At 42.0% G+C, this 26,559-nt stretch overlaps 1 protein-coding gene across 1 annotated transcript; it reads right to left on the bottom strand.

Annotated features, from left to right (window-relative positions):
• Window positions 1–1,296: 1,296 nt before the first annotated feature.
• On the bottom strand, window positions 1,297–26,116 carry mtmr3 (myotubularin related protein 3). The gene is given in 21 exon segments (XM_036578846.1): window positions 1,297–2,174; window positions 5,665–5,753; window positions 5,940–6,050; window positions 7,419–7,975; window positions 7,978–8,930; window positions 9,232–9,377; window positions 9,964–10,134; window positions 10,448–10,633; window positions 11,466–11,661; window positions 12,817–12,928; window positions 13,140–13,271; window positions 13,867–14,069; window positions 14,357–14,470; window positions 14,813–14,909; window positions 15,618–15,784; window positions 15,884–15,966; window positions 19,710–19,826; window positions 20,152–20,241; window positions 23,230–23,309; window positions 23,493–23,569; window positions 25,962–26,116. Coding segments are annotated over 19 exon segments (3,705 nt in total). The 5' UTR covers window positions 23,233–23,309; window positions 23,493–23,569; window positions 25,962–26,116; the 3' UTR covers window positions 1,297–1,996.
• Between the last annotated feature and the right edge of the window lie 443 nt (window positions 26,117–26,559).

The raw sequence follows: 26,559 nt of genomic DNA, 5'->3' as shown, positions 1-26,559 counted from the left end.
GCGACCACCTGCTACTCAGTCCACCAGTGACAGCTGAGTCTTCCTGACTGTCCATATGGACCCCATAAGACTAAACCAATAGTTCAGTCATTCTAGGGGAAAAACTGCAGTCCAGCAGAGCAACAGATGAAAAACACTCATCCTTTAAAGTAGTTAAAACTCTGTTTGCAGCTGGTGTTGACTGGAGTCAGAAAGTCTCTGAATGCTGGCAGTCTTTAAAGAAGAGTCATTTAGTTGAGGCTATTAGGGTAATTAAAAATGATGTGATAGACTGAAAAATGACAGGTGTCTATGATAAATGCATCCTGATTGTGTGAATGATCAAATAAGAGACCTAAAGTAGGCCATGTGAAAATGTGTAAATGGGTTTGAGTCATTTGGGGTCACTTCTCAGTGCATAGCCAGCTCATACAATAAAGTCACCAGTCAGACTTCCTCTACTCATCAAACACTGATTATCCTGTGGCAAATGAATTGTCAGGATTGAACATAAAACTCAAAAAAAATAAAGTCAATAATAAATATTCATGTAACTCCTGCCAGGAAAATATTGGGGACCTTACTGCAGCATTTCAAACAAAACTCCCCTCTCCTCACTGTAATTTCTTTTAGCGATCACCAAAATAAAAAAAAGGACAAAATATTGCTACAACTCAGGAAAAACAAACACAACTGACATTTTGGTGACTAATTTTGTGAGCCACTATTCAAGAATTCTATACAATTTATTTTTCCTTAAATGCTATATCTTTCATTTTTATATATTATATAATTTGCATTATGTTACAAAAATGTATTAGTGAGGATGTTGTTAAGTGGCTAATAAGCATGAGAGGGTATTCTGCAAGGAAAAAAAATGCATCATCTTCACTGAACTGAAGAAATGACACAGCAGATCATAAAACCAACAGCGCCCTCTAGAGGAGAAAAACTGGCATCACTGATTCATCACAAGTAGCCAAAAAATAAATGGAGGATGGATGCAGGTGTATCTGAGCACAGGCATCCATTTACCTGCTATCACTTACCAGAAAATTATGAACTATTTGAAAGTGGCAACTGCGCTGAAAGTCCAGAGAGTCTGTCTGTGTTGAGGATTTTCCAAGCTGTGTGGTGACAAACATCGCAAACAGCACTGACCATATATGGACTGCTGTGCAACCTCAATAATCTTAGTCAAATTCAAATAAGGGGCAAACTAGGTATACAAATTAATTCATTAATTAACCATTTTTTGCTTTAAGACCACCCGTTTACTCAAGACCTCAAACCCCTCCCCTCACCCCCCGCCAAAACTAAAAAGTGAAGCATCTATGGAGTACCAGTCAGTCTCTGGTAGTGCTTTGAGAAAAAAGCTTTGTCTATAGAGAGCAGCACTATAATCAACACTCAAAGCAAAGCTAGGAGTAGAACCGAAGCCTTGTCATCTCCCTCATGAAGCACCAGAAACCATCAGTCCAAAGTCCAGCAGTGAAAAATCACATCTTAATGAGATGATGACAGAAAAGCCTACAGAAAGAGAACATCTTCCAATCAGATTCACGGTCGACAGCCACTCAGAAATGGCCCCTTTTCTCCTCTGCAGCAGTCAGCCAGGCAAGCTTTGCTTTCAATTTCAGGGGAGAAAAAAAAGAGAAAGAAACCAAGCTTTCAGCACAATCATACTCCAACCTCGCCTTCACCAATACCTTCAGCAGTTCACTAAATATCTGTGCGTTTCATAACTACCAAAGCCAGCCGTCACTTGTACAAACGTGACACCCAAAGTGCTTAGAATCTTTGCAGCCACATCCACCGGGCACATCCCACTCTATATATACACACACAAATCCCTTTCAGGTGGGGAAGAAAATACAAATATTAATAACAACTGGAGCTTCTATCTGCTGTGACCAAGGATAAGTCTCTGGAACCTTCTACTGGTCGTCCCTCAGTTCCTCAGCAGTTCTGCATGTTCAGGCCGTGTGTTGGGGAGCAGAGAAGTCCTGTGGCAGGGCTAGTTGGAGCTAGTGGTGATAGGTTTGTCCAGCTCCAGCTCCAGCTCCAGGGGAGGAGCAGGGGCCTGCAGGCTGCTGTAACATGTCTTGCACACCCGGCTGGGCTCAAACAGCTGCTGGCTTGGCACAGGGATCTTCTGATCACAACAACTGGCGCAGAACACGTTCCCACAGTTCCTGCAGGGGGTGTCAGAGAGGGAAAATTCAAGAAAATGGGATCGAGAAAGCATGAGGGATAGGAGGAGTAGGAGGGCAGAGAGAAAAGCAAAACTGAATCAGATATCATTCATGCCAAAATTACACCCGCTTTCGCAGCTGCCCACGCCCAGCATGTTAAACACTACTGATTTTTCAATCAAACAAAGGGTTTCAGTCACTCTTCACGGACGTATGCTGCAAAACAATGAGGTTAAATGAGTGCCACTTATACATAAGGCAACTTTATATTTAGTGAGCATTCAGTCTGTTTAATAGCCAAATGTAGTACAGCCTCATGCAAATTCAAATTAAATACAAGAGTTTAGGCTAATTAACAGGTGCAGAAAACTGACAACTCTTAAAGCTGTGTGTATGTGATGTCACACAACGAACCAGAAAACAACCATGCGCCCTCTTACCACTACACACATGTACAGTCATGCACGTTCTGTTCATACAATACTCGCACAAATTCACATGCACTCTCGCACACCTCTCCATCGGCTTCTTCTCAACAGTTCAGAAACGGCACGTTTTGAGAAACAAATCCCAATCACAAATATTCACAGTGTCAACAAATTTCGTAAATCATGTTTGGTTTCAGATAATCTGAAACATTTTTCAGTGAGTGCGTTTACATGCACACCAAAATTACGATCATTATCTGATTTCAGCAGTTACCTGATTACTCATGGCATCAAGTAAACAACATACTCTCATTACTTACATCAGAAATAAAACCGGTTTTTGGATTTTAAGAAATCCGAGATTTTAGCTTAATAATCGTGTTTTTCAGCACACGTATATCCTTTAACTAATTTGTTTTTCTACATCTGTGAACGCACGCAAACAGACTCAGAGAAGAGCTGCCTGCAAACCAGTAAACGCTAATTTTAAAATCTTCAGCCATGACATGCGACAAAAAAACACTTTACATATAATTTGAAACCATGAAAACCTCACAAAAATATTCACAGTTTTACAACAAACTTTCATAAATCACATTTGGCTTCAGATGATCTCAGAAATGTTTGACAGCGAGTGCGTTTACATGCAAACCAACTATACAACAATTAAGGGTGTGGGAAAAAATCAATTCTTAGATGCATTGCGATGCGGACGTGAACAATTCTGAATCGATTCACAAATGTCAAAAATCTATTTTCTAAGTATTTAATTTATAACGTAATGTTGACGGAACGCAAAAGGCGGAACTTGGAAGTGGGTAAGTGCAACGCCCGGACAGTCTGTGGCAGCACATAACAAAAACAAAACTGGATGAGCGAGAAATCCGACAGGCTCCCCCTGCATTAAAGCCAGGTTAGATCAGGAGTCAACACAAATGATAAGAAGAGCCATTTTGTCATTCAACAAAAATCAAACCACCTTGGGAGCCACAACATTTAATGTCCAGTATGTCTCAGTATGTGATGTCTTAGTATAGACTAAACAATATAAACGAAAACGCAGACTTACTCTACTCTGCTTTAAGCTTTAGCTTTAGCCGCTTTCCTCCCCTTTCCGCCAGAAAAATCTTCCTCAAAACTAGAGCAGTTTCTTGTAAAATGTCTCTCAACATTCGGCTGTTTTACGAGGCTGAAGTCGCTTCTCATTCGCCAGCTTCTTGTTTGAATTTTCCCATTCGAGAAAATTTGGAAGAGAAGCGACTTCATCTTTGCAACTTTTTACTGTTTGACAGTCTCTCATGACTGGCAGCAGCGTCTCATGTGCTCCAAAGGCAGTGAATGAGAGCCTTCTAGTTCACTTGCCACATCACTTCCATTTGATTTATTAATAAAAGATATTGGAAGTAAATTCATTGTGGATCATTACAAATACTTTGCTTTAAAATTACCAAGTCCTCACACAGTGAGAAAATAGAAATGATGTATAGAAAAAAAAGATGCATCGATAATCGTTTTATAATCGTATCGCAGCCCTCTGAATCGTAATCGAATCGAATCGTGAGGTGCCTTGAGATTCCCACCCCTAACAACAATTATCTGATTTTGGCAGTTACCCAATTACTCAGATGGCCATGTAAACAACATACTCAGACTTCTTAGTCTGGATAAAACTAGCTGTCAAATTTTATGAAATCCCAAATTTTAGCTCAAGAATGTATACCATTAATCTGATTTCTTTAGTTTTTCTACATCAGCAAATGCGTGCAAAGAAAACCAGATAAAGAGCTGCCAGAGAACCAGCAAACACTAAACACTTCAACACCACGACCATGACACGCGACGAATGGCTGCATTTATGTGCAATCTAGAACCATAAAAACCTCACACTTCCAGGAAAGTGCCTTCATGTTTAAAAGAGAAGTGTGGCACAAGTCAAAATTTTACGTCACATGCTGTATTTCTTTGGTTTATGTTTATTGCCGAGCTGCTAAGCAACGGCAGAGGTGCGTGTGTATTTAAAAAGAAAACATTGTAAATGTGATGAACGAGGAATGAATGCCAAAAGTCTGATTTTCTGCTGTTATCAGATCATTTGGTACATGTAAACATACTCATTATTCTCCGATCAGTCTTAATTTCAGCATTCCAGCAGACGCCCCAACAGCTTGCAGAGCTTTTTTCTGACAGGTTTATATCCCAAAACTGAGCTTGAAAACCAAAAATTGTGCTGCCCATCCTAATCCATTCCGCTCTGAATATTAGCAATGGTCGTTTTAGAGATCTGGGATCACAGCTACACTGAAAGAGAGAGCTGACTTTAGCCGAATGAAGGGATGACAGAGAAAAGGGAGGTCTCACTCTGAAGCAGCATGTCACTAAAAAGATGGTAAAGAGGGAGTGAGAGATGAACATAAGGGTGGGAGAAAGAGTCAGGGAGAGAAAGAACAGTGTCTGAGTGTGTGTCTTTTTCTCACCAGGCCTCCTCCACATGCTCCTTGCTTCTGTGAAAAAGGGAAAAAATGAAAAGCTGCTGCTAAAAGCCTTTTTAGCTGTTGCAGTCTCCTTAAGGACTGCGAACATTATCGGCTCAAAATGCCGTCACCGTATGTATTCACAGAAACGTTTACAAAGAACCTGTTCAATGGTACTTGGCCATATGGCTGATTACACAGTGACAGGATGTGTTTTTCTGGCAAGTACTTGCAGTGTACATGTTTACATGATTATTCATCAGCTAGTTTGTTTACTTAGTGGTGGTTGTTCTGTTTACACACAGATGTGCACACATTCAGCAGAAAGTTATTTATGAATAAATTAGGAATTCAGCTTTCATTTCAATTTCTCTCTGAACAGACCTGTGTGCTGACCAATTCAAAGTAAGGCAATTCAGAGCCTAAGAGTGAAATTTCCCTGTGTATAAAACCATGTTAGGAAGATCCAGCCTCAGTTATCGCTACAGGTTCTTACAGTGCGCACAAAGAAACAAGAGAGAATGACTTACAGGACAGCGAAGAAGAAGAAAAAGAAGGGGAAAAAACAGCTTTTCATGCCTGTGCTGTTACCTGCAATGGTGCTTTCTTGTGGCCAGCCAAAATCCTCTCTCACAGCTGTAACACTGGGCAGCTAGATGATCAGGGTACCATCGGGTCACCTACAGCACATGCAAACACAATTTTAACCATCTTCACTGTTTTAACTGCTTCAGTATTTTTTGCATCTTATTCCGTCATTTTATATTAAACTTCCTCGCTGGAGACCAAAGAGACAAAAGAACAATAACTATGCTTTAATTCTTTCATGATAGTTATTTTCTGTCCACTGTTCATGAGTGTGCTACCTCTGTGTCCTGCTTGTCCACTTGCTCCCAGCTGGCCTCAGAGAAGAGCTCCGTGCTGCAGCGCGACAGACAGTTTGGATCAAGATTAAAGTCCGAATCTGCGATTGAGGTCTGACAATGGGAGAGAGGAAAGAGTGAATAAGTCGTGGAAAAGAAGAAAATCACATTAATCTGTGCAAACACTACAAGATTTTCAGGCTGATTTCCAATCTCCAGCCCAGGAGCTTGATCCATTTTCAGCTTTTTTTGCTAGATGGAGTCCTAGATGGATGGATGGACAGAGCTTTATGAAAATTATGAAATTCCAGAAGAAAGAACGTAAAAATTTTGACCACCAAAAAAGGATGATAAAGGATCTTGGCTATGTACAAATGTACAAAAATACAAAAGGCAGTTGAATTAAAGACTCCTTTATTAAGGAGTTAAATGCAAAGAAAAATTCTGAACATTAATAGTTCGACAAACAACAAATTCACACAAATTTCTCTTTACTCCAAATGTTCACGAACAGCTAAGAAATGATTGGTGTTTAAAGTTTGCTTTTTGTGCTTGGGGGTTAGCGATAGCTAACTGGCTAGCTAAAGTTACCCAAACTTCTTGCTTGTTACTTGTAGATAACTACAAAAAACTTGTTTGAAAACTCAAGCCCTGGACTGATAAGACCCCAATTGTGCTAGCAAGCTATTACTTTGACATGTAAGGCAAACAGTACTACCAAATGTGGTGCTGTTGGCAAAAACAAGCTCAGCTACAAAAAAAACTGCTTTTTGTTTGTCACGATTTACATCTGTGAAGGGCCGCAATCACTAATCCCTCTTTCAGTGCCACTGTAACTGAAGCCCCCCCTCCTTTAATCTGATTCGTCAACGCACAAAAAAGCTTACCACATAGGATACTTAAATGCTTCGAGTTCAAATTTTTCTAACTTAGGGCACCCAGAGCATTCTGCACATAACACAGCCACGTAGGGCACATAAAAGACAAGGCGTCCAGTGCATAATACAGCAGAAAAAAGGTGCCTTGGTCTCCAAAATATTTTAAAAAAAGACCCGTCCACTGTCATCATCTGCTTGCATCAAACTACAGAGTACAATGTAATCTCAACTGGACTTGCTTACATGGTTTCTGGCACTCTGTGACGTACTGTCACATACTGTTACATACTGTTATCTATTAAAAAAAAAGGGCAAATGTACAGCCAAAATTCAAGCTGGCTGCTACCACTGTGTTAAGCTATGAAAAGTATTTATATCCAACGTGCTGATGACTGAATTTGGCATAAGGGGAAAATCAAGTAAATTTGATTTTCGCTAAACTACTACTCAAATAGCTCGTCAAAGTAGTTATCAAGTAGAACAGATTTTGGATCAAAGAAATCAACTCTTTGCAAAAACAATTAAACTGTGAAGCATCAGTTTCATTGTGCAAAGTGAAACTAAAAAGAACTGCCTATTCTTCCCTTATAAACAAAGTGCTCACCACTTCATCTCCCAACTCTCCATTGAGGCGCAGCATCCCCACAGCCTGCTGACTCTCCAGTCGGCTCCACAGCTCCTGCACCTGCCTTTTCAGGGAGTCCACCTCCAGCTGGTGGCCGACCTCGATCTGCCGCAGCCGCTGCTGCACAGCGTCCGTGTGGAGTGTAAGGCCGTCTTCATCCAGGTGGTTACGGGCTGAGGGCGGTTCCTGTGGGGGGCTGGTGGGCGGCCGTACCAGCAGCGCCGAGTGCAGGCAGCGGTGGTGCGAGCAGCTGCCCCGTGCGTGGAGCTGCCCTGTGAGCGAGCCACAACTGGCCAGGGAAACCTGCCGGCTCAAGGGGGCACGGTCCCCGTTGGCTCTGGCCCACTGAGGAGTGGAGGCCTCGGGCTCGGAGGAGTCCCCGTTACACACTGGGTGGAGAGGTTCGGCCGAGGCGGAGGAGGAAGGAAAGGCACTGAGGGACGGGCGCTTGGAGGTGCCGTTCAGAGTTCTGGGAGCACCTTGGGAGTCGGCCTCCACCTCAGGGCCGTGGTGTTTGAGGCACGTGGATTCGATTGAGGGTGCAGGTTGTAGGGTACAGGGGCTGGACCAAGAGTCTCTGACCGGACACCCAGGTCCTCAGTGAGGGTTTCTGTGGAGCTTTCCAGAAGAGAGAGACGTTTCTCTGCAGCCTGCTCCAGAGTCTCTGAAATAGGCCTAATAGTCTCTAGACCAGGGCCAGGCGCGTTACCCTTCTCCCCATAGCCATTAGTCATAGTCCTGAGGGCAGTGGAGGGGAAGTGAGTGGGATTGAGAGTGCAAGGAAGGTTTAGAGCCTCCTCTGTGGTGCATTTCGAAACCTCCTCCACCGGCTCATCTGATTCCTGGCTCTCCAGGGCATTCCGATCGCCCAGGCCATGAGGTAGCTGAGCCTCTGACTGACATGGCTTCTCATTCACAGCCTCTGAATGGAGTCCATTCAGCTTTGTTTCTTTTGTACTTTCTGCACTGCCACCATTAGCATTACTTTCTAGCTGTATCTCAAACCCACTGATTACACAATTTCTATCAGTTTCGACTGGATTAGCATCAGCACTGTTCTGATTTTCAGCACCACTGAGAGCAGCAGTGTTGATAGCACTGTCTGCTTTAACGTCTCTGAGGCTGTCTGCTGCAGCCTCCTGAAGAATGTTCTCCATCTGACCCACTGCCACACCCACCGAGAGCTCTGCTTCCACTCCCTCCCCCATTGGCAACCTCACATAATTTATATCCCGAAAACCCTCCCCTTCCTCAGTTTCCCCATCGAGTGAGGCTCCGTTAAGTTCAGCCCCCAGTTGGCCACTGGCCCTCCCTTCTGGGTCCTGTGGCACAGTACCATCAGGTGCCGCTCCGATATTGAGTTCCAGTGACCTGCGATGGTCCTGCCACTTCTCATTCAGGCTAGGGTCACTGGATCGTCTGTTTGTGGGCAGGGAGTTTCCAACTTCACAAGCACTAGGCAAATTATCAAAGGATCGTGTCTTGGGACGCCTGTTGAAGGGAAAAAAGAAATCAAAAACTTGTTCAAAAGGCTTCCACGTAGAGATAGTTTCAAATAGCTCAGTGAAAAGTCAACACTCTGAACTTGAGGCTCTGTTGTGAAGTCTCGTAACAATTTACAAATGTGTAATTCAGGAATTTTGAGATTGTTTAATTACCAAATGCAAATAAACTTTAATCACTATGGAAGCCTATGAAAAAAGCCAGCAACCTCAACCTCATCACTGAAAAACCTGCATCACCATGTGCCTGACTATTTCATGCCACAGGCTGTGTTGGATGGCAGGCTTACCTGCCCAGAGGCTGGTCTTCAGGGTTGGCACCGGACGCAGGGTAAGGGGCACAGGAGTCATCAGAGGGGGTCGTAGGTGAAGAGCTGGGAAGATACACTGCCGTCCAAAGCATCAGGTTACGCACGTGGCACACAGGGTGCAAAACCTGGGCAAGGCCGACAGGAGAAAAGAGATAAATGAGGGAGTCAATGGAAATCTGGCCACACTGTTTCTCATACGGTATCTCCTAACGTCACAATACAAAAACAACGTGGAAGGATGAGTTGTACGAGTGGAAGAACAAGAAGTCATCAATTATCCTCTGAAAACATACATTCATACAGCACAAACACTGTTGAAAAAAATAAATAAATAAAAATGAAAAACACACTAGACCAAAAACACAACTTCCAAAAAAAAAAACCCCCCAAAAAAAAACTTTGAGTTAAGGAGGAACCTGGAGCTCTTTTTCCACAAGTAGAAGAGTGGAATAAATGCATGCTATCCTGGCTTAAAGTAATGTGTCTATCCTTCCCTTCTATTGTTTTCTTACACAAGTCTGGACGTAGCAATTAGAGCAATTAAAATGTGGATGGAATGTGTGAGAACTAAAGAGAGGGGTGTCAGGGACAAGAAAGGGGCGCTGTTGTTCCAAAATAAATAAGTTTACTGAGTTAAGGAGAAAAAGAATGGACTGAAAACCATGAAAGAAAAAAGGAGACAAAAGCAAAAAGCAACAATAAAAGACGTACAGTCTCCGAGTGTGAAGAGTACAGCATGTTTTTGAAGGAGCGATTTGCTGGGCGCAGCAGAGACCACACAGAGCAGGTTCTCTCCTGGATGTGTTGGTCCTCTCTCTCCTTCCCACTGTTACACAAGAATGTGCCAAACAGACACGAGTATGTGTGCTGCACCAGTTTCACCTAAACACACGACACACAGACACATACAAAACAATGGTTTGCTATACTGAAATAAAAAGAATTGGCATATTTTCTGATTCAAGCTAAACAGATTCATTTAAGTGTCATTACAACAGCCCTTAATGTAAGTTAGTTATAACTGTGTTTCACAGATATTTAGGCCATTTGTATAAGCGCTACCAATTCACTATGCTGAGCAGATTAACCTTACTCCGCCAGCAATACACTCAATTTCTTTTGATATCCAATTTGACTGTAATCAAATACAGCAGGGCTATCTATCTTAACTCTAGAAAACTGCAGTGCCCCTCACCAGAAAAGCCTCATTGAATTCGAAGGAGCAGGGAAACTGTCTCTGGAGCTGGTGCACACAGTCCAACCACTGCAGAAACACCGGACAGCGCTCGTTCAGATCCTCTGCGTTCTCCCCATGACCACAGCGGTCAGCAAACTTATGGCCAAAATCCAGCCATTCTGTTTCCACTAGAACTTGAAAACCCTGGAGAATAATGGAGTTTGGTTTCCATACTGTATAACCATATAAATTTCCACACACACACACAGATACACACAGACAGACACACAGAGCACCTATACAACTACTCATTTATGCAAATTAGCCAATCGTGTGACAACAATGCAGTGCGTAAAATCATGCAGATACGGGTCAGCAGCTTCAGGTAATGTTCACATCAACCATCAGAATAAGGAAAAATGTGATCTCTGTGATGGTGACTGCGGCATGATTGTTGGTGCCAGATGGGCTGGTCTGGGTATTTCTGTAACTGCTGATCTCCAGGTATCTAATGGCTACTTTCAGCATGATAATGCACCATATCACAAATCACAAGTCAATGAGACAATGAGTTCAATGTTCTTTTGTGGCATTCCCAGTCACCATTTGCATCCAACAGAACATCTTCAGGATGTGGTAGCATGGGAGATTTGCTGCAAGAAAGTGCACCTGAAAAAGCTGCAGGAACTGCATGATACAATTATGTCAACATGGACCAGAATCTCAAAGGAAAGTTTCCAACAACTTGTGGAATCCATGCCACAAAGAATCAGGCTGTTTGGAAAGCAAAGAAGGCCCTACCCAGTATCAGTAGAGCATTCCTAATAAAGTGCTCAGTGTGTATGTGTGTACATATGTACACATATACAAATACTCTCTCTCTCTCTCTCTCTCTCTCTCTCTCTCCCTCTCCCTCTCCAGAATTTAAATGGATTCTTTTTAGCTTCACATATCTTATCAACCCTGCACAGTCATTTATTAAATAAATAAATAAATAAATAAATAAATCTTTATTTCTTTTAATGGTTGAGCTCACCTCAATTGTACGATAGTAAGGGTCCAGTAGGAGTTTAGACAGGGCCACTATTTGAGGGGTACGGTCCCAGCCATCTGAGCAGTGCACTAGCACGGGTCTCTGGTCTCGGTCCACTGCGTTCACCACTAGCAGAGCGGCTTTCAGCAACAGAGACAAATGCTGCAGCCACTTGGTGCTCTCCAAAGCAGACAACCAGCTAAAGACACAACATAGACTCACGGTCAACAAACACAGAGCAGGGCAGTCTGTACAGAAAGACCAAGTGGCACCTTATCAGCTACTCCCACAGTCAAGTGGCTGAAAGGGTAATACAGTAATAATAAAAGTACAATGACAAATAAAGCTTATGGGGATTCATTATCCAAATAAACTGAAACCAACATGGGAGAGGACAACTGCACATATGCAATAGTTGCCAGAATAAGCCTCTCACTGCAATGTTACATTCACCATTAACAGGTACAGAAATTATAAAATTTCTAACTCTTAGTATAGCCACTGCTGGTTTACTTTAACAGATCAACCCTGTTGCCTGGCAACCCAGCACTTTGCTGCTTTCCTTGTGCCCAGGCAAGAATAAACCCTCGGAAAATGTGCGACAGAGAGAGAGAGCGTGAAAGAGCGAGAGAGAGAGAGGGAGAGAGGAGAGAGAGAGAGAGAGAGAGAGAGAGAGAGAGAGAGAGAGAGAGAGAGAGAGAGAGAGAGACAGAGAGAGAGAGAGACAGGGAGAGAGAGAGACAGAGAGAGAGAGAGACAGAGAGAGAGAGAGAGAGACAGAGAGAGAGAGAGAGAGAGAGAGAGAGAGACAGAGAGAGAGAGACAGAGAGAGAGAGAGAGACACACAGAGTGTGAGTGAGTCCACTGGGGAGAATCATTACTGACTTTAAAATACATGAAAGAAGGAAATTAGAGTGGATGGAAAAGGTTTGGAGGGGGGAATTTTAAATATGAGCCAAAACGAAAACTAGAGGCAGATGTGTTGCCAGGGATAAAGAAACAGAATCACATGTTGTGACTCATTACTAAAAGTAGAGAGGATAACTTAAGGAGTTTGGAAAGAGCTGCAGCACTGGATGATTCTCAAACAAGCTCAACCAAGAGCAACTCTTTGCAATAGCTTGATTAAAATGGTGAAGCCGAAGTATCTTTCCCAAAATAAACAAGCAAAGACTGAGACATAAGCACTGTTTGATTTTGGCTGTTACATGTAAACACATGAAATATCAATCTAAAAAAAAAATCATTTAGTTTAAGTTATATCAATCCTCCATCACAAAACATCATAGCTTTGTTACTCTGTGTTCTTGGGCTGGAGGATCTGATTAGGGTTGCTGGGCACTGGTAGGCTTACTTGGCAGGGTCAGGCATCTGAGTACAGAGGAACCGCAGAGACTGGAAACTCTTGCGGATGGAATGGATGTTAGCCATGCCCATGAATACCACTTCACAGTTAGGGTAGTACTCTAGAGAAGGAAGTGTGGGAGAGATTAAAGAAGTTTCTTACAACAGCATGGCAACAAAATTGCTTACAACCATAAACAAGATTATTCATTTGCAAACAATAGTCTGCATTCATAAATAGGAACGAAGGAATCATATGACAACATTAAAACGTAAACCCAAAGTGGCAGCATTAAACATGGATTTTTGTGATTCAGAGGGGAGCACTCTTACCTGGGCACTCACAGCCTCCTCCCTTGGCTCTGTTTGCCACCGCAGCAGCGTAGGACCTAGCATCCAAGATCAGAAGCTTGTGAGGCTGGATGGCCATAGATTCAACCTCCGAGCTGTTGGTCATGGATGAATCTGAAACACAAAGTGGGAAAGGTGGGATATTAATTGTTCATTTCCTTGTACAATCCATTAGAGTGAACAATCAAGCATCAGACATGAACACTCACAAGCAGTGAAAAAGATGACAAGTTTAGAAACTAGAGTCCTGCAGTGGGGTCCGGCCACATTGTTCAAAGGAGAAAACTTGATTTTTATGAAAAGTGATTTTAATATGACAATTCTTGTGGCTTCTGCTACACTTCAAGATTACAATACAGGGGTTATTACTGTGGAATTATTTAGTTTGAGTTCTACAAATATGTAAATACAATGTAAAGCAAAAAATTCTCACCAAACCTAGCTATCATTTCATTTTTTGGTGACATCTTAGTGCTGACTGGCTATTAAAAAATTAAATACTATGTCTGTGGGTTGGCCAATAACTACCATGAGCTGCTGTGTTGCATTGGGGCAGAGAAGCGATTCTCTCTCAGTTCTCTGCTGGCAGCAGACCCCTTGCCTTTCCAATCAAATCTACATAATTCACATGAATGTCATCACTCAAAATGACAGATTTTGCTGAAAGGCGACAAGTTTATGTATGAAGCATAATGTTTTTGAAACTAACCGAAGTCCACATCGGAAAGGTCAGGCCCATTGGTGTACTCGCGGGAGAAGGAGCCATTGGCGAGGGTTTTAGGGGAGTTACTGTCCACGGCACAAGCTCTGGCGATGGACTGCACCAGGTGCTCATCATCAGCGTTCCTCCAGCCCCACCAGCTCACCTCCGGTTGGCTGCAGCGAGCTATCACTGCCCCTGTGCTCAGGTGTCTGTAGGTACATACAACACAAATAGTGATATCTGAAGACCTCAAATATCTCTAGAAGGACATCATGTTCACATGTGGTCATGTTGCTAATTTACTGATATTTCACGGAAATGGAAAATTCTGCCAAAATTCAATGAAGTGTTTTTATGAGGTGTCAGTGTTCTGTCTTCTTACTGTTCTGAAATTTCAAATATAAAAAAGACATAAGAAGTTCAGGGTCAAAAAGCATGCCTGTGTGTTGATGATGATATCTTTCAACCACACAGACAGACTGGCTGACTGACTGACCTGTAGACCACAGCTGGAAATCTCTTCCAGGAGCGGAAGGCCGCCACGTTCTCCAGTTCCTTATCGGTGATCCAGGCTGGCACCACTAGCTGCTGCGGATAGCTGGAACACAGCCTACCAGTGCCGGGGGCAGACAAAGGGCACTAGCATCAGAGCAGGACATCGTGCTGACTGATACCTGACTAAAGTCACCTAATCATAGGCCTCAGCTTTATCTAGCCAGCCCTGACATACCATACCTCATCCAACCTTGAATACAACAATGCGCTCTGTGTCAAACACAGGATGGGTGTGACTGGCATATAGTAGCAGTGGAAATATACTTGACAGAAAGCAGCACAATTGGTGTGTTACAAGCACACAGAGGTAGAGTGTAAAAGGATGAGCACAGTAGCATGGAACGGATATCAGATATCAACTATGTCTGGGTGGATTTCAGCAGATGAGACGACTCACTTGTATTTGTTGTTGATCTCAGATATCCGCCAGGCATTCTGAGTATCGAAGCCCATCCTCTCCACCTCATTGCTGAACCGTGAGATCACATGTTCACCTGCCAGAGGTAAAACAGCAGAAATAAATAAGAGACAAATGAGCTAAGGAGCCAGCATTCAAGTACTGAAATCACTATTTGAGTACTCGATCATTTTAGGCACATCAAGCTGATGGAAATATAGAGACTAACCTTTCAATGAAACATCGCTTTCACGTTTCAATAGGACATAAAAAAAAATATGGTTTTGTTCGTATTTGTGAGTAAGTGTGCGTATTACACAACGCCACCCTGAAACATGAGTCCCAAAACACATCCAGAAACAGTGGAACTACATTTCACTGACAAACTAGCATGCTGGCACATTGTACACTGAAGAGAAAAGACCTTGTGTATGCTGCGAGTCCTCATTCAGTGCTGTACCACTTAGCTGAAGTTTTAGCTCAAATCTCAAGAGGCAGCCTCCGTTTCATCCAACACAAACTACCAATGCCCCTCTGCTTTTTTTGGATAACAAAACGAGTTATCAAATGTATTCCTCTGCTTGCTTCTAAATTTTTGAGCTACTGATTTTTTTAGCCTCTTAATACCAGTGCCTAAAAGACTAAGCCTCCAGCTCCAGTCATATTTTTTGGAGATTTTCCAAATTTTTTCCTTCATTGCAGGTACCTAGGCATATGTTCATTCAGTATTGAGATTGTCAAATATTAAAGAAAGTTAGAATGCACATCCCTAGTTCTGGCAGACATTGGGTTTTAGGTGCAGCACCTGGCCTGCAAAGTTCGCCATGCTGCTCCTTCTCGCTGCTGTATGAGTCCATGCACCAGGCGTGGAAGGGAAAGGAGAAGAGCTCCTCCAACTTTGAGGGTGGCCGTGCTGCCACAGACAGCCTCTTCAGCCACTCCTGACATTGCTCGAACGTGGAGAACTGACACCTGCACACAACACACCTAGTTTAGACATCTACAGAAACCAAAGGGCACTACAGAAAGCAGGACAAAACTATTATGAGTGTATGCATTGTGCTTTCTGACCTGACAACCTTGCAGTCTTTGCATGTGACATGGAGTTGGAACATGTCCCGACATTCCACACTTTCTATCAGCTGCAGAGGAACCTGGAAAAAGAGGGAGGAAGAAAGAGAGAGATACAGTTCAAAATATAATTCAACATTCTATAAAACCTTTAAAAGATAAGCTATGTTAATGTTTTAAACATTTAAAATGTAAACATTTAAAACTTTAAATACACTGACAAGTATCCATGAGTGAACTTTTCTCAGCAGAAAAAAAATAAAGTTCCTGTTTGCAGAAGCCTGGGCACTACACATGCAACATGAAGAAAAAAAAATTCACAGAGGACTTAATTCTAATGAATAGTTTAACGAAAAAAAAATCAAACATGTCTCTACAAACTTTAGGCTTCAAAAAGGCTGCTACTACTGTTTTAGCTATGTGACCTAATTTTGTTTTTTTTTTTCTGGATATGCTGTTGTATGAGACAGGTGTGAGAATTTAGGTGTGCGGTTTACACAGTGCTAATCGGTGGGGTATAAACTTCCATTACTTGTTTGCCTTTTGGCTACAGTGTAAAACAAAAGCAGTAAACTTCAGGCACCAAACTTGGCAGATATAATTCTATACTCAAATATTTGTTCGTTATGTTGGTATTGATTTTTCTCTATTTACTTTTCTGAAGTTTTGTCTTTCTTTAGCCACCAAATTAAAAAAATCCAACAGAAAAGGCCTTTAGGAAAAAACAAAACAAAACGCTATGTGTAAAATTGTAAATTGTAGAAAAATTGTGTAAAATTGTAATAAGAGGCTAGTATACCATGAAAGCAGGACAACTTTGAAGATTCATCTCAAATATTTAGGTACAGTTTTCCTTATCTGAGTACCACCATGTGCCCAATCCACACTACCACTGACTCTACTCCATTAAGTAACTGTTTAAGGCAATAATATTAACTCTTTTTTTTCTACCTTTCTTTTCTAATTAAATACAGCACAAACAGAACATCTATCCATGGCAACAAAATGACAACGGCAAGTTTCTGAATTAATTTTTCGTTAAACCATTCTTTCAGCCATCCTTCATGATTTATCATAGCGATAATCTTGTTAGTGGTTAGTGCCTGATGCTTTAAAAACACAAACTCACTGTGTCCACTCTTCAAATGTATTTAATAAGCACTGAGCTCAATGTTAATGTGTACCAACGTTTATACCATTGCACCATGCCATGTCTTCACCTTTATTAAAGTCTACAATTTCATGTGCTTTACGCATAGCCTCTTAAGCCTTTTGCTTTAGATGCACTTCCTCTCGTCAAGGCTGGAGATTGCAAGTGACCACACACTGACCAACCCCATGCAAGTCAAACTCAAACATGGCAGAGACAACCCAAGCTTGTCTCACAATCACATGAACACTTGTGCCAGCACTCCGTGCAGTCAGGCTGTGCTTTGGCTACTTACTGACACCTCGCACGAACAGTTCTGCTTCATACAGACAAACAGAACACAGAGAGAGGGAGAGTAAATCACACACTGTGTGTGTACTGTGGGCTTTGGTTGCACTGTGATGCCATGCATTCCTGAGCTCACACATCCTGTGGCTGCAGTAGAATTCCACCCCTTTAATCTGGCCGCGCTCAAGAATTCCTAGGGAGGTTGTTAGCAATCAGAATTTACGTTTCCTCTGTCCCTCCCTCTTTTCACCCCACCCTATGTAATATCCTCACTCACACAGTAAATAACCATTACTGAACTCAATATCTAGCCTGCCTCCTGTTCTCCCTCTTCTTACCTCCCATGCCCTTGCACTGCTTCACTGGTAAGCCTGTGGTCACAGTACTACTGCTTTGGTCTCTCAGTAAACTGTGACGCATACATACATACGTACATACATACATACACAGACACACACACACACACACACACACACACACACACACAAACACTTTCTCAGGAACACAGAGAGCAGTCATCTTCTACATTCATTTACCCTGCTGAATAAGTGGCTGAAAACTCAGGCATGACACAGAGTGTATCTGATGTTTAACTACCATGATAAACCATTTACTGGGATTTACTGTAAACCATTTTTTTTTTTTGTTTTAATGGAATAGATCTGGTTTGTCTGCCTGTACTAAAGTCCAACGTGGTCCACTGGAGTGGCTTGTGCAGAGGGCGGCAGACTATAAAGTAGGGGTAGGAATCTTTGAGCTGACTGCAAATCAGTTTGATTCAGTATGCACTGGCTTTCAATTCAATTCATAAGCAATATTCAGAGATTAGGAACAATTCGATTCGATACACTGAACCGTGCTTCAATTTGATTTGATTCAGCAATTCACTTTCTGTAAGAAATACTTTAATGAATTAAAAGCATTTCCCTAATATTTTACAGGCAAAAACTCAAACAGTCAAATTACTTCAGTCATGGGTAATTTGACTGCTCAACAAAGGTACTTTTTCTTGTTCTTACTTGGGTTTTAGGCGCAACACATTCAAAGTGTTGTATTAGGACTCTCTTTGTGACAGCTAAAAATGCTATCTCTACACTATCGTGCTATGGAAAAAAAGAGAGCGAACACAGAGTTAAAGCAAAAAAGACCGATAAAACTAAAGCCAAAATAAATGTTGGTTGGTTTATTGATGATCAGCAGTGCCTGAACTTTTTGTTTGCAAATCTCTCTCTCTGTGTTTCCTCCATTATCTGCATCCAAGGTTAGCTTGTGAACGCTGCCTGAGCCACTCATGTGCTGTAAGGTGCTGAAGTGGGAGAAAAATATCACATCACAAGTATTTGTTCAAAGTCTGCTTTGTTAATAAAATATTAGATTCGTGGCATTTAATGTCAATTATTGACCAACATACACATTGCAATAACATATTTTTTTCCTTTATGGTCAATGCAGTTGCATTGGGAGGGATTCTAAATGATGCATGGAGAAAAGAAATAAAACATTACACCACTACAATGAAGTGAATCTGACTAAAAGATTGCCCAAACTTCTCAAAAAGGTTGCATATGCAGCCTTTCAGAATCACTGAGAAGTGTGCAGGTCACATTGTTGTTAAAATGGATGGTCTTTAAAATGCATGCATTAGTAAGAGCAATAAAAGGAAAGTGCTCAACAAAAGTTTCTGACAGAGCTATGAGGAAACCTTGAGTAGAAATGCTCAGGAAAGAAAAAGAAAAAGAAAAAAAAAACAGAAACCATGGCAACAGGCTTGTGGAACAGAATAAGCAAGGGGTGCAAAGACAGACCTACTCACTCTCTTGCTGTAACTGACTGGCCATTTTATATAGCCTGCCTGTCAGAGGACCTGTGTAATTCTGACACACTGTCCCTAAACACCATCCAACATAGTCTGTGGGCTCTAAATTTAGCATCGCACCAAGCGCCACATGAAAATGTGTTTTCAGCAACCAGTGGTCCCACTATCCATCGCACTCAGCTACTCTAAGTCACAATACAAGCAGGTTGTACTCTGTTTGGCAACAGTAATTCAAGAAGACATCTTGCAAACAACTCTAAACGTTCACTAGAGCAATACATGTTAGCCTAACGCTACAGCAACTGCAGCAATGAATCAATTAGTGGCAGACTGGGGAGGAAAAGAATGCTGGGAATTTAGCTGAGCTCTAAACATTAGAAAATATTTGGTTGGAAAGATCTGACGGCAAGATTTCTGGTATGCCAAAATATTTTTGACTGACTAAAGCTTAGATCAGCGTGTGATTCTTTCACCCAACTGCCAAGTACTATTTCACACTGAATAGCTTTGAGAAGCTCTGGCTATGAGGTTTGAAAGAAAAAGATCAGCTCATGTTAAAGACGCTTACTTACATTGACCACAGACTCTTTGAACTTGATGTGCACACGGTAGTTTGACATGGCGATGACGGCTTCCTCCCCCCTCCCCACATACTTCGTAAACTCTCCATCCAGCTCTGGGTAGGGCACCTATAACAACATTGTCATAAACAAGAGTACATACATACAAGAGTCAATACATTCCATAATCAATACATTCCAAACACTCAAACAAACAAAGCAACACATAATATGATTTTACAAATATATACTTTAAGAACAGCTATAGATGTACTGGCCCCAAGACTAAAGAAGTAGGATTTTAGAGGAGCATGTAACATTATTAACAAATCTAAAGGCAAGAGCCCAAGTGGTACTAAAATTAAAATCCAGCTCCAGAAAGTACAGTTACACAGCACAATTCAGATAATCTTTAAGCGATGTATAACCAAAATGAAGATGTGAGTCATCTCACCTGCAGATCCTCCTCCTCCAGGACAGGGGGCTTCCTCGGAAAGATCTGATTGGCCTGAATACACTCCAGACTCTGCTGCACCTCCTCCTCCTGCCAGACGAAAAATGGGCTTAGGCAAACCAAAGCACAATCAGCAAAGACCATGACCTAATGACTGGCAACCCTGGTCTCTACACATTGCCTTTCATGCAGTCAAAGGCATCTCCTGGAACAGTTATATGCCAAATTACTCTGGTTCAATGGCATTGCTTACCACTTATAACCAAAATGTATTACAAGAAAAAAGAAGTTTGTTACCAAAACATACACCACATTTACTACCAACATAAATCTTACTTGTAAAACACGTTTGCTTCTAGCTGCGCATCATATACACAAAACTCAGTTTTCATCTGGCCCAGGGAGTTCCAGTCAAAATGATATCACAGCATAGAAGTAGTTATTAATAAGACAGTTAGTACAGACTTAAACTGAATCTGAAGAGGAAGCTGCACCGTTTCCTGACCAAAACAAGAATTAATGCATGTAGTCCTGTTGCTGGTAGAGGGTTTACCACAGACTGTGGGTCTAAGAGCAGTTTGGGTAGACAGACAAAAGATAAAGCTGATTCTAGAGCAGCACTGCAATAAATTGACTGCTGTCAAATCCTGCCAGTTTGTTCACTCAGCTCACTGACACCACTACCCCCCCCCACACACACACGTGTGCAACACAACACACACACACACACACACACACACACACAAACATACAGACCATCTCTCCAGCTAATAGAGTTCACTCTCTTCAAACCCAGCTGAAAAGCCCCTCTGTGTAGGCCTCATCCAACCCACAGCCAGGCAGCTAAACACCTACAGCTACTACACTGTTGAAAACATCATAAGTAATCTGTTTAGCCTATATCCTATATCTGTTTAGCATCTTAAACACATTACAGGGTCTAAATTTAATTTGTGTTGTCAGATCCTATTAAAATGCCTTGTTGCCTGTGACTACGCCACCTTGCGCCAGGCGTTTACGAGGACCGTCGTCATGTAAGGAGCTCTTTGAAGCTGCACGCTGCCTCAGTGGGTCAACACGCTGTGCATAAGCCATTCCATTCATTTCTGCTCTGCATCATGTGAGGCAGCAGCACAGAAGTAGCTTCAAACACAGCTTTCTGTGATCAAACTGCCAAAGAATGTGTGTGGATGCCCACAAGTAGGAGAGAGGTTGTGAGTGTCGCCACCTAGTCTACCCCAAAACATGACCTGAGTCCTTCTGGTGCCACATGTACAGCGTGGTCATAAAGTAAAGTGGGGGAACGAAGTGATTTGAGAACTCTAATTATGACTATTTGGGGTGGTTTGCTGAGGTCATCATTGACACAGCAGCATATCACATCAATAAAAAAAATCTGAAAAAAAATATTTTACCTTCCTCTTTAAGCTATGCAGTTGTTTTAAACATGTCTATATGAAAGCATTTTAACATTTTTTTTGTTTGCTTAGTGTTTACACTGATATATCTGACATTAAACAACAAAGACATAAACAAATGTCATACAAGTAAAAAGTCACAGATTGGGTAGATTCTACGACATACGTTTAGCAACAATAACTGCAATAATATGTAAAAAACTTCTTGAGCCATGCTCAAGGCTCATTAACTGAGCGTGTGGGTTTTATGTATGTCTTGCAATATTCTAAATCAGCAAACCACAAGAGGCCGTGCATTACTGTGGTTTTCGGAGCGGATGAAATCACTGTAACAAAGTCTTGTGTGGATTACTGCTTTTGTATAACAGCAAAAACATAGCACCTTTATACATATTGCAATAGGTGTTCTCAGTCATATGTGTGTTTATCTGACAGAACTTAAAATACAAAACGTGCACATCAAAACAGCATTTCCACATACTGACGGTTTTCAGAGAGGAGACGACAGTTCGCTCTGTTTTTGGCCTGGTTAGACATGTTGCGTTCATACTTCAGCTGGACCACACCAGGTTTGTTTGGTAGTGGACCAAGACCAAGCTCCTCTGAGGGTCTCGTCCACTTATTTGGTGTGTCTCAGGGTTCACATGACAGCGTTCTCATTTATTCTAATGAACCGCACTAACTGAGTAATTGCACCAAGGACTGTTTTAAACAAACCAAACCTCCAAGTCTGAATACACCTTTAAGCAACATATATACACCCTAAGAAACACTAATTCTCAGCAGCATGTATCAGCTGAGCTTACATGCCAGCCTGTACCTAGGTCCCATGAAATGGAGTAAGAAATTAGGGGAAGTGTATTAAAAAAGTATTAGTTAATGGACAGTGGAAGCAAGCTGTAGGTATGTGTATCTGTTGGATCAGCAGCATGGCAGTGAGTGTGGAACCAACAATGGGCATCAACATGCCTGAGGGAGCTCACTACAGAGGCCAGGAGGGGGGCGGCCGTGTGTGGAAACGAAAACAGGAGCAGGCAGACAGACAGACCACAATGCACATAACTTAATCATACACCTACACAAAGCACATCAGTCACTGTAAACATATATACAAAGTCAGTATCTTGTAGGTACTACAATCAAAAATGTGTGAAATAAGGAAACAAACCCAACTGCACAAGCAAAACCAGGTACATTGGCTGCACATCTTGGGTACAGATTCAGAGCCACAAACAACAAGAGATGGCAGAAAGTAACTGCAACCAACCACTATAACTGCAGCTGCTTCCCTAAACAGTGTCTGGTCCTTTGCAAGGTGCAAGTTAAAACAAGCAAGCAAAAAGTTAAAAGTTAAAGTGAGCAGCAAACAGATGTGACATTAACCCTCGTCCACTCATCTCTACTTTTCTTAAAGAAAAGAAACAGAAAAACATTTTAAAACAAAGAAAAAAAAAACATTCTCCCTGAGGAAGCATCTAGGGTGGAACTTTGAAACTGGGGCCAACAGAGCTGTCTGAGCAGCAGTAAATACATCTGATTAAAAGCCTGACAAATCAATGGCCAGTTTCCAATTCAGCATATGGGCCATTGCTAGTTAATGCCTGAGAGAACTGACAGACATGAGAGCGACGGAAGTGAGGGATTTTACTGGGTTCTTTACCATGGCCCCGGCGAAGGAGTGTGGGTCACTGCCGCCGGCTTTCAGCTGGAATTTTTTACTCCCCCCAATTTGGTCTGTGGCTGTAACAACAAAGAAAGAGAAAGGGAGAAAGTTCAGGTAGAGACAGATAAAGTAGTACACTGATAACGTACACTTATAAACGTAAAATGCAAACAGAGTATTTTACAAATGTAAGTGCCCGTTTTGTTAACTAAAAAGAAAAATGCATCTCAAGACCATTTATTCAACTGAAATCACTGCACCTGGGTCTTAACAAAACTGATGCTGTTGCTAGACCCGTCTGTGTTGATCGTCTCAGTCAGAATTATGGCATTGAGATCTGTGGAGGAAAAGAGAAACAGGATTATGTGAGGCTGCATAAAACAGCATGAATGAAAATGGAACAGTTCCAAATATTAGGCCGTGTGCCCCCTTCTACAAAACCCCTTTTTTACTCTCCAGTAAACGTAGCCTCTCTGGTAGTGACGGTGCACAGTGAGAGAGACACATTGCTCATGTGCACATGTGGAGAGGAACTAAACCACCGATGGCAGCAGAAGATACAGGCCACAGTGTACACACCTTCATCAGCTCTGCCATACCTCCCACTGCAGCTCTGTTCTCTGGAAATGTCTGAGTGATAAACTAGGGTTAACATGCAAATGCATTTTAAAGGATCCAACACCTTTAAAAACACAAACTAAACATTTGCATTTACTGGGTCACTTAGCCTAGACAATTACATTCAATCTGAAGAACCTGACCGGGCACTACTCATAAGAAAAGTTCCTGTAGACACTGAATATCCCCTTCTCAACCTCTTCTTCAGTACCCTTGATTTAAATGTCAAACAAACAAGGCCTAAGCTAAAACTTGATTTTTTTGACCATACAACACCAACCTTTAAGCTGTAAGAAAAATTTGCACACTGCTTATATGCAGCTCACTGGGGATATCTCTAACTAAACAAGCTAAGTAATTGTTATGTCTTGAGAGGGAGGAATTTCTCTAGCCAGAGGGCTTCTTTCGGCCCTGTGGGTCTCCTGAGAATCATACGGTATGAGCTCACAGACAAGGGCAGCCCAGTGCCCAACCAAAACCCTGCATTTAGCGCACTATCCCTAGAGCAGGTCTGGCAACAACTGATAAAACATATCTGACTTGCACATACACATGTTTACCACAGCAAGCGTACTATAAACAAACCGTTTTGAAGTTTTGAAGCTGTTTGAACAGCTTTTAAGTGTGGGGTTACAGTCACTCTTGGATGTATTTTCTGATAGCCAATCAAGACAAAAGAAATTAAGAAATGTCCATTCTAGCATCCAGCCTAATACACTGTTACACGTAAAAGAAATCCCTTGTCATGCAGGGCAAGCACTGTGTCAACCCTGGGCATTCATGAACCACACTGCAGCAGTGTCCTGTGCAACAAATGTGTGCCTTTTCTCCAATTCTCAACTTACATTTAGGTCAATGCCTCTAACTGTGAGCAAGTGTAAGAATCAGTCAGTGTCTCTTTCTCAGATGTCACTCTCACAGTGACACAAGGCAGCCTGCCTCTTTGTTTGCTCTGATTTCCTGCCTCATCTGTGTGACGATCTCACTCTAAACCTTTTCTTAAATGAATGTTGAGTCAAAACATGAAAATATATGTTGGTTATCTTCTACTGCAGCAACCTTTTGTAGGTCTTCACAGGTCAACAAAACAGCTCAGAATAATAAGACACTTGGTCCCAGTTTTCCTCATTGTTGCAACAAATGCTGTCTGGATTCGAAATTAACTAAAAAGGCTATTTTCAATGGAATTTCACACTTTAATTCAAATCTAATTTTCCTCACTAAGGGATGCACCCTGTAAACAAAATCAACACTTCTAGTCTTTAATACTAAGAGGCAAAAGAGTAAATCTATCCTCCCACTTAGGTTTATAACAAGAAAGACTTGGAGATTTAGTCAGTACAAACAGCGTTCCAGTTATAGCTAATCACGGTGCTTCGCAGCTCACTGCTGACGTTTGATTCATAACTCTCCTCATGCTAGTCAATTTGCAATTGCCTAAGCAGTCAAACTAACGTCTTAATAGTTATTATTTTGGTCGTTAGTAAACGATCTTCAACATTTTCCCATAGAACTGAGCTGATTTTGGAAAGTAACCTAGTTAACAAGCGGCTGCCATTAGCTAGCTAGTTAGCGGACTTGTCACAGCACCAGTCAAACCAATGTTGCTGAAGTAACGATACGCTAAGCAGCAAAAGCTGTTGGAAGTTGTGGAAGAGAAAAAGGCAAAGCAAAAAATGCACGACTTACAAGTTACACCCACCCAGCTTCTGTTTATCTAGAATTTGCCTAAGCTGGCTTGCTAACGTGCAAGTTTACAGATAGTTTAGACCACAATCCCAGTATTAGCGGGCTAGTTTGCTAGCTTAACTTGCATTTCAAATTCCTGTCAGCACCCCCTAAACGACTACTGACCTACGTTGGTGTCAGATATGTCTTGCTGGCCCATTCTGAAGAGCATAAAGTCAAACCTGAGTCCACATAATTAAGAGCGTTTATAACGTTACTTCCACAAGGCCCGTGAGCTGAGCTGAGCTGAGCTAAGCTAGGCTAGGCTAGCCGAGCGGACTGTGTTTTTGTTGTTGTTATGAGAGAGAGGGCGGACCCCCGCGTCAAGGCCGCGGCCAACAAACGCAGGGAATAGAAGTAGAGAAAACAACTTGTGCACAAACCTTTGGGGAACCTCCGAAGCAGAACTGGTCAGTACTTTCTTCCGAGCCCCGCGAAATAAAACAAACGACGAAAAAATAGCCAAATCGCGCCTCGTATCCATTTGCGGTCTTCAGTTCGTCCCTCCGCCGAGCCCCGTCGTCATCGCCAGACTCAACCAGTGTCGTCATCGCGTAACGGCTGCGTTGCGTGGTGACGTTCGGCACTCGGCAGCTTGTAGCGGTTAGTAAAATGCCATACAAACAGTCTTTACAAGTAAAAAAAGCTCCTTAAAAGGACATTTAGCCCTAAAACTAGTATTTAATATGTTATTTATAATGTTATTTAACATTCTGTAGCGCAGCATTGCATCCTTCAGCCTAATCGGTTCGACAGTTCATGTTTATTTATTTTTGCTTTTTTTTTGTTCATCAGTGTCGTCTCACTACAATACCCAGCGTGCTTTACGCAAATACGTCATTCATACGTTAAGATTCCCCCTTTGCAATAAAGAAATCATGAATGTAGAGGCTAATAATCACATACATGATATTCAGCTTTCTTACAATAACATTAGCCACCCGGCTTCTTTCTGCATTAGCAAGCCAGCAGGTACAATAT

The sequence above is a fragment of the Colossoma macropomum genome, unplaced genomic scaffold, assembly GCF_904425465.1.
Source record: "Colossoma macropomum unplaced genomic scaffold, Colossoma_macropomum, whole genome shotgun sequence".
In the NCBI taxonomy this organism is placed as follows: Eukaryota; Metazoa; Chordata; class Actinopteri; order Characiformes; family Serrasalmidae; genus Colossoma; species Colossoma macropomum.
The sequence above is the reverse complement of the archived record's forward strand: the minus strand, read 5'-3'. Positions and strand labels throughout refer to the sequence as shown.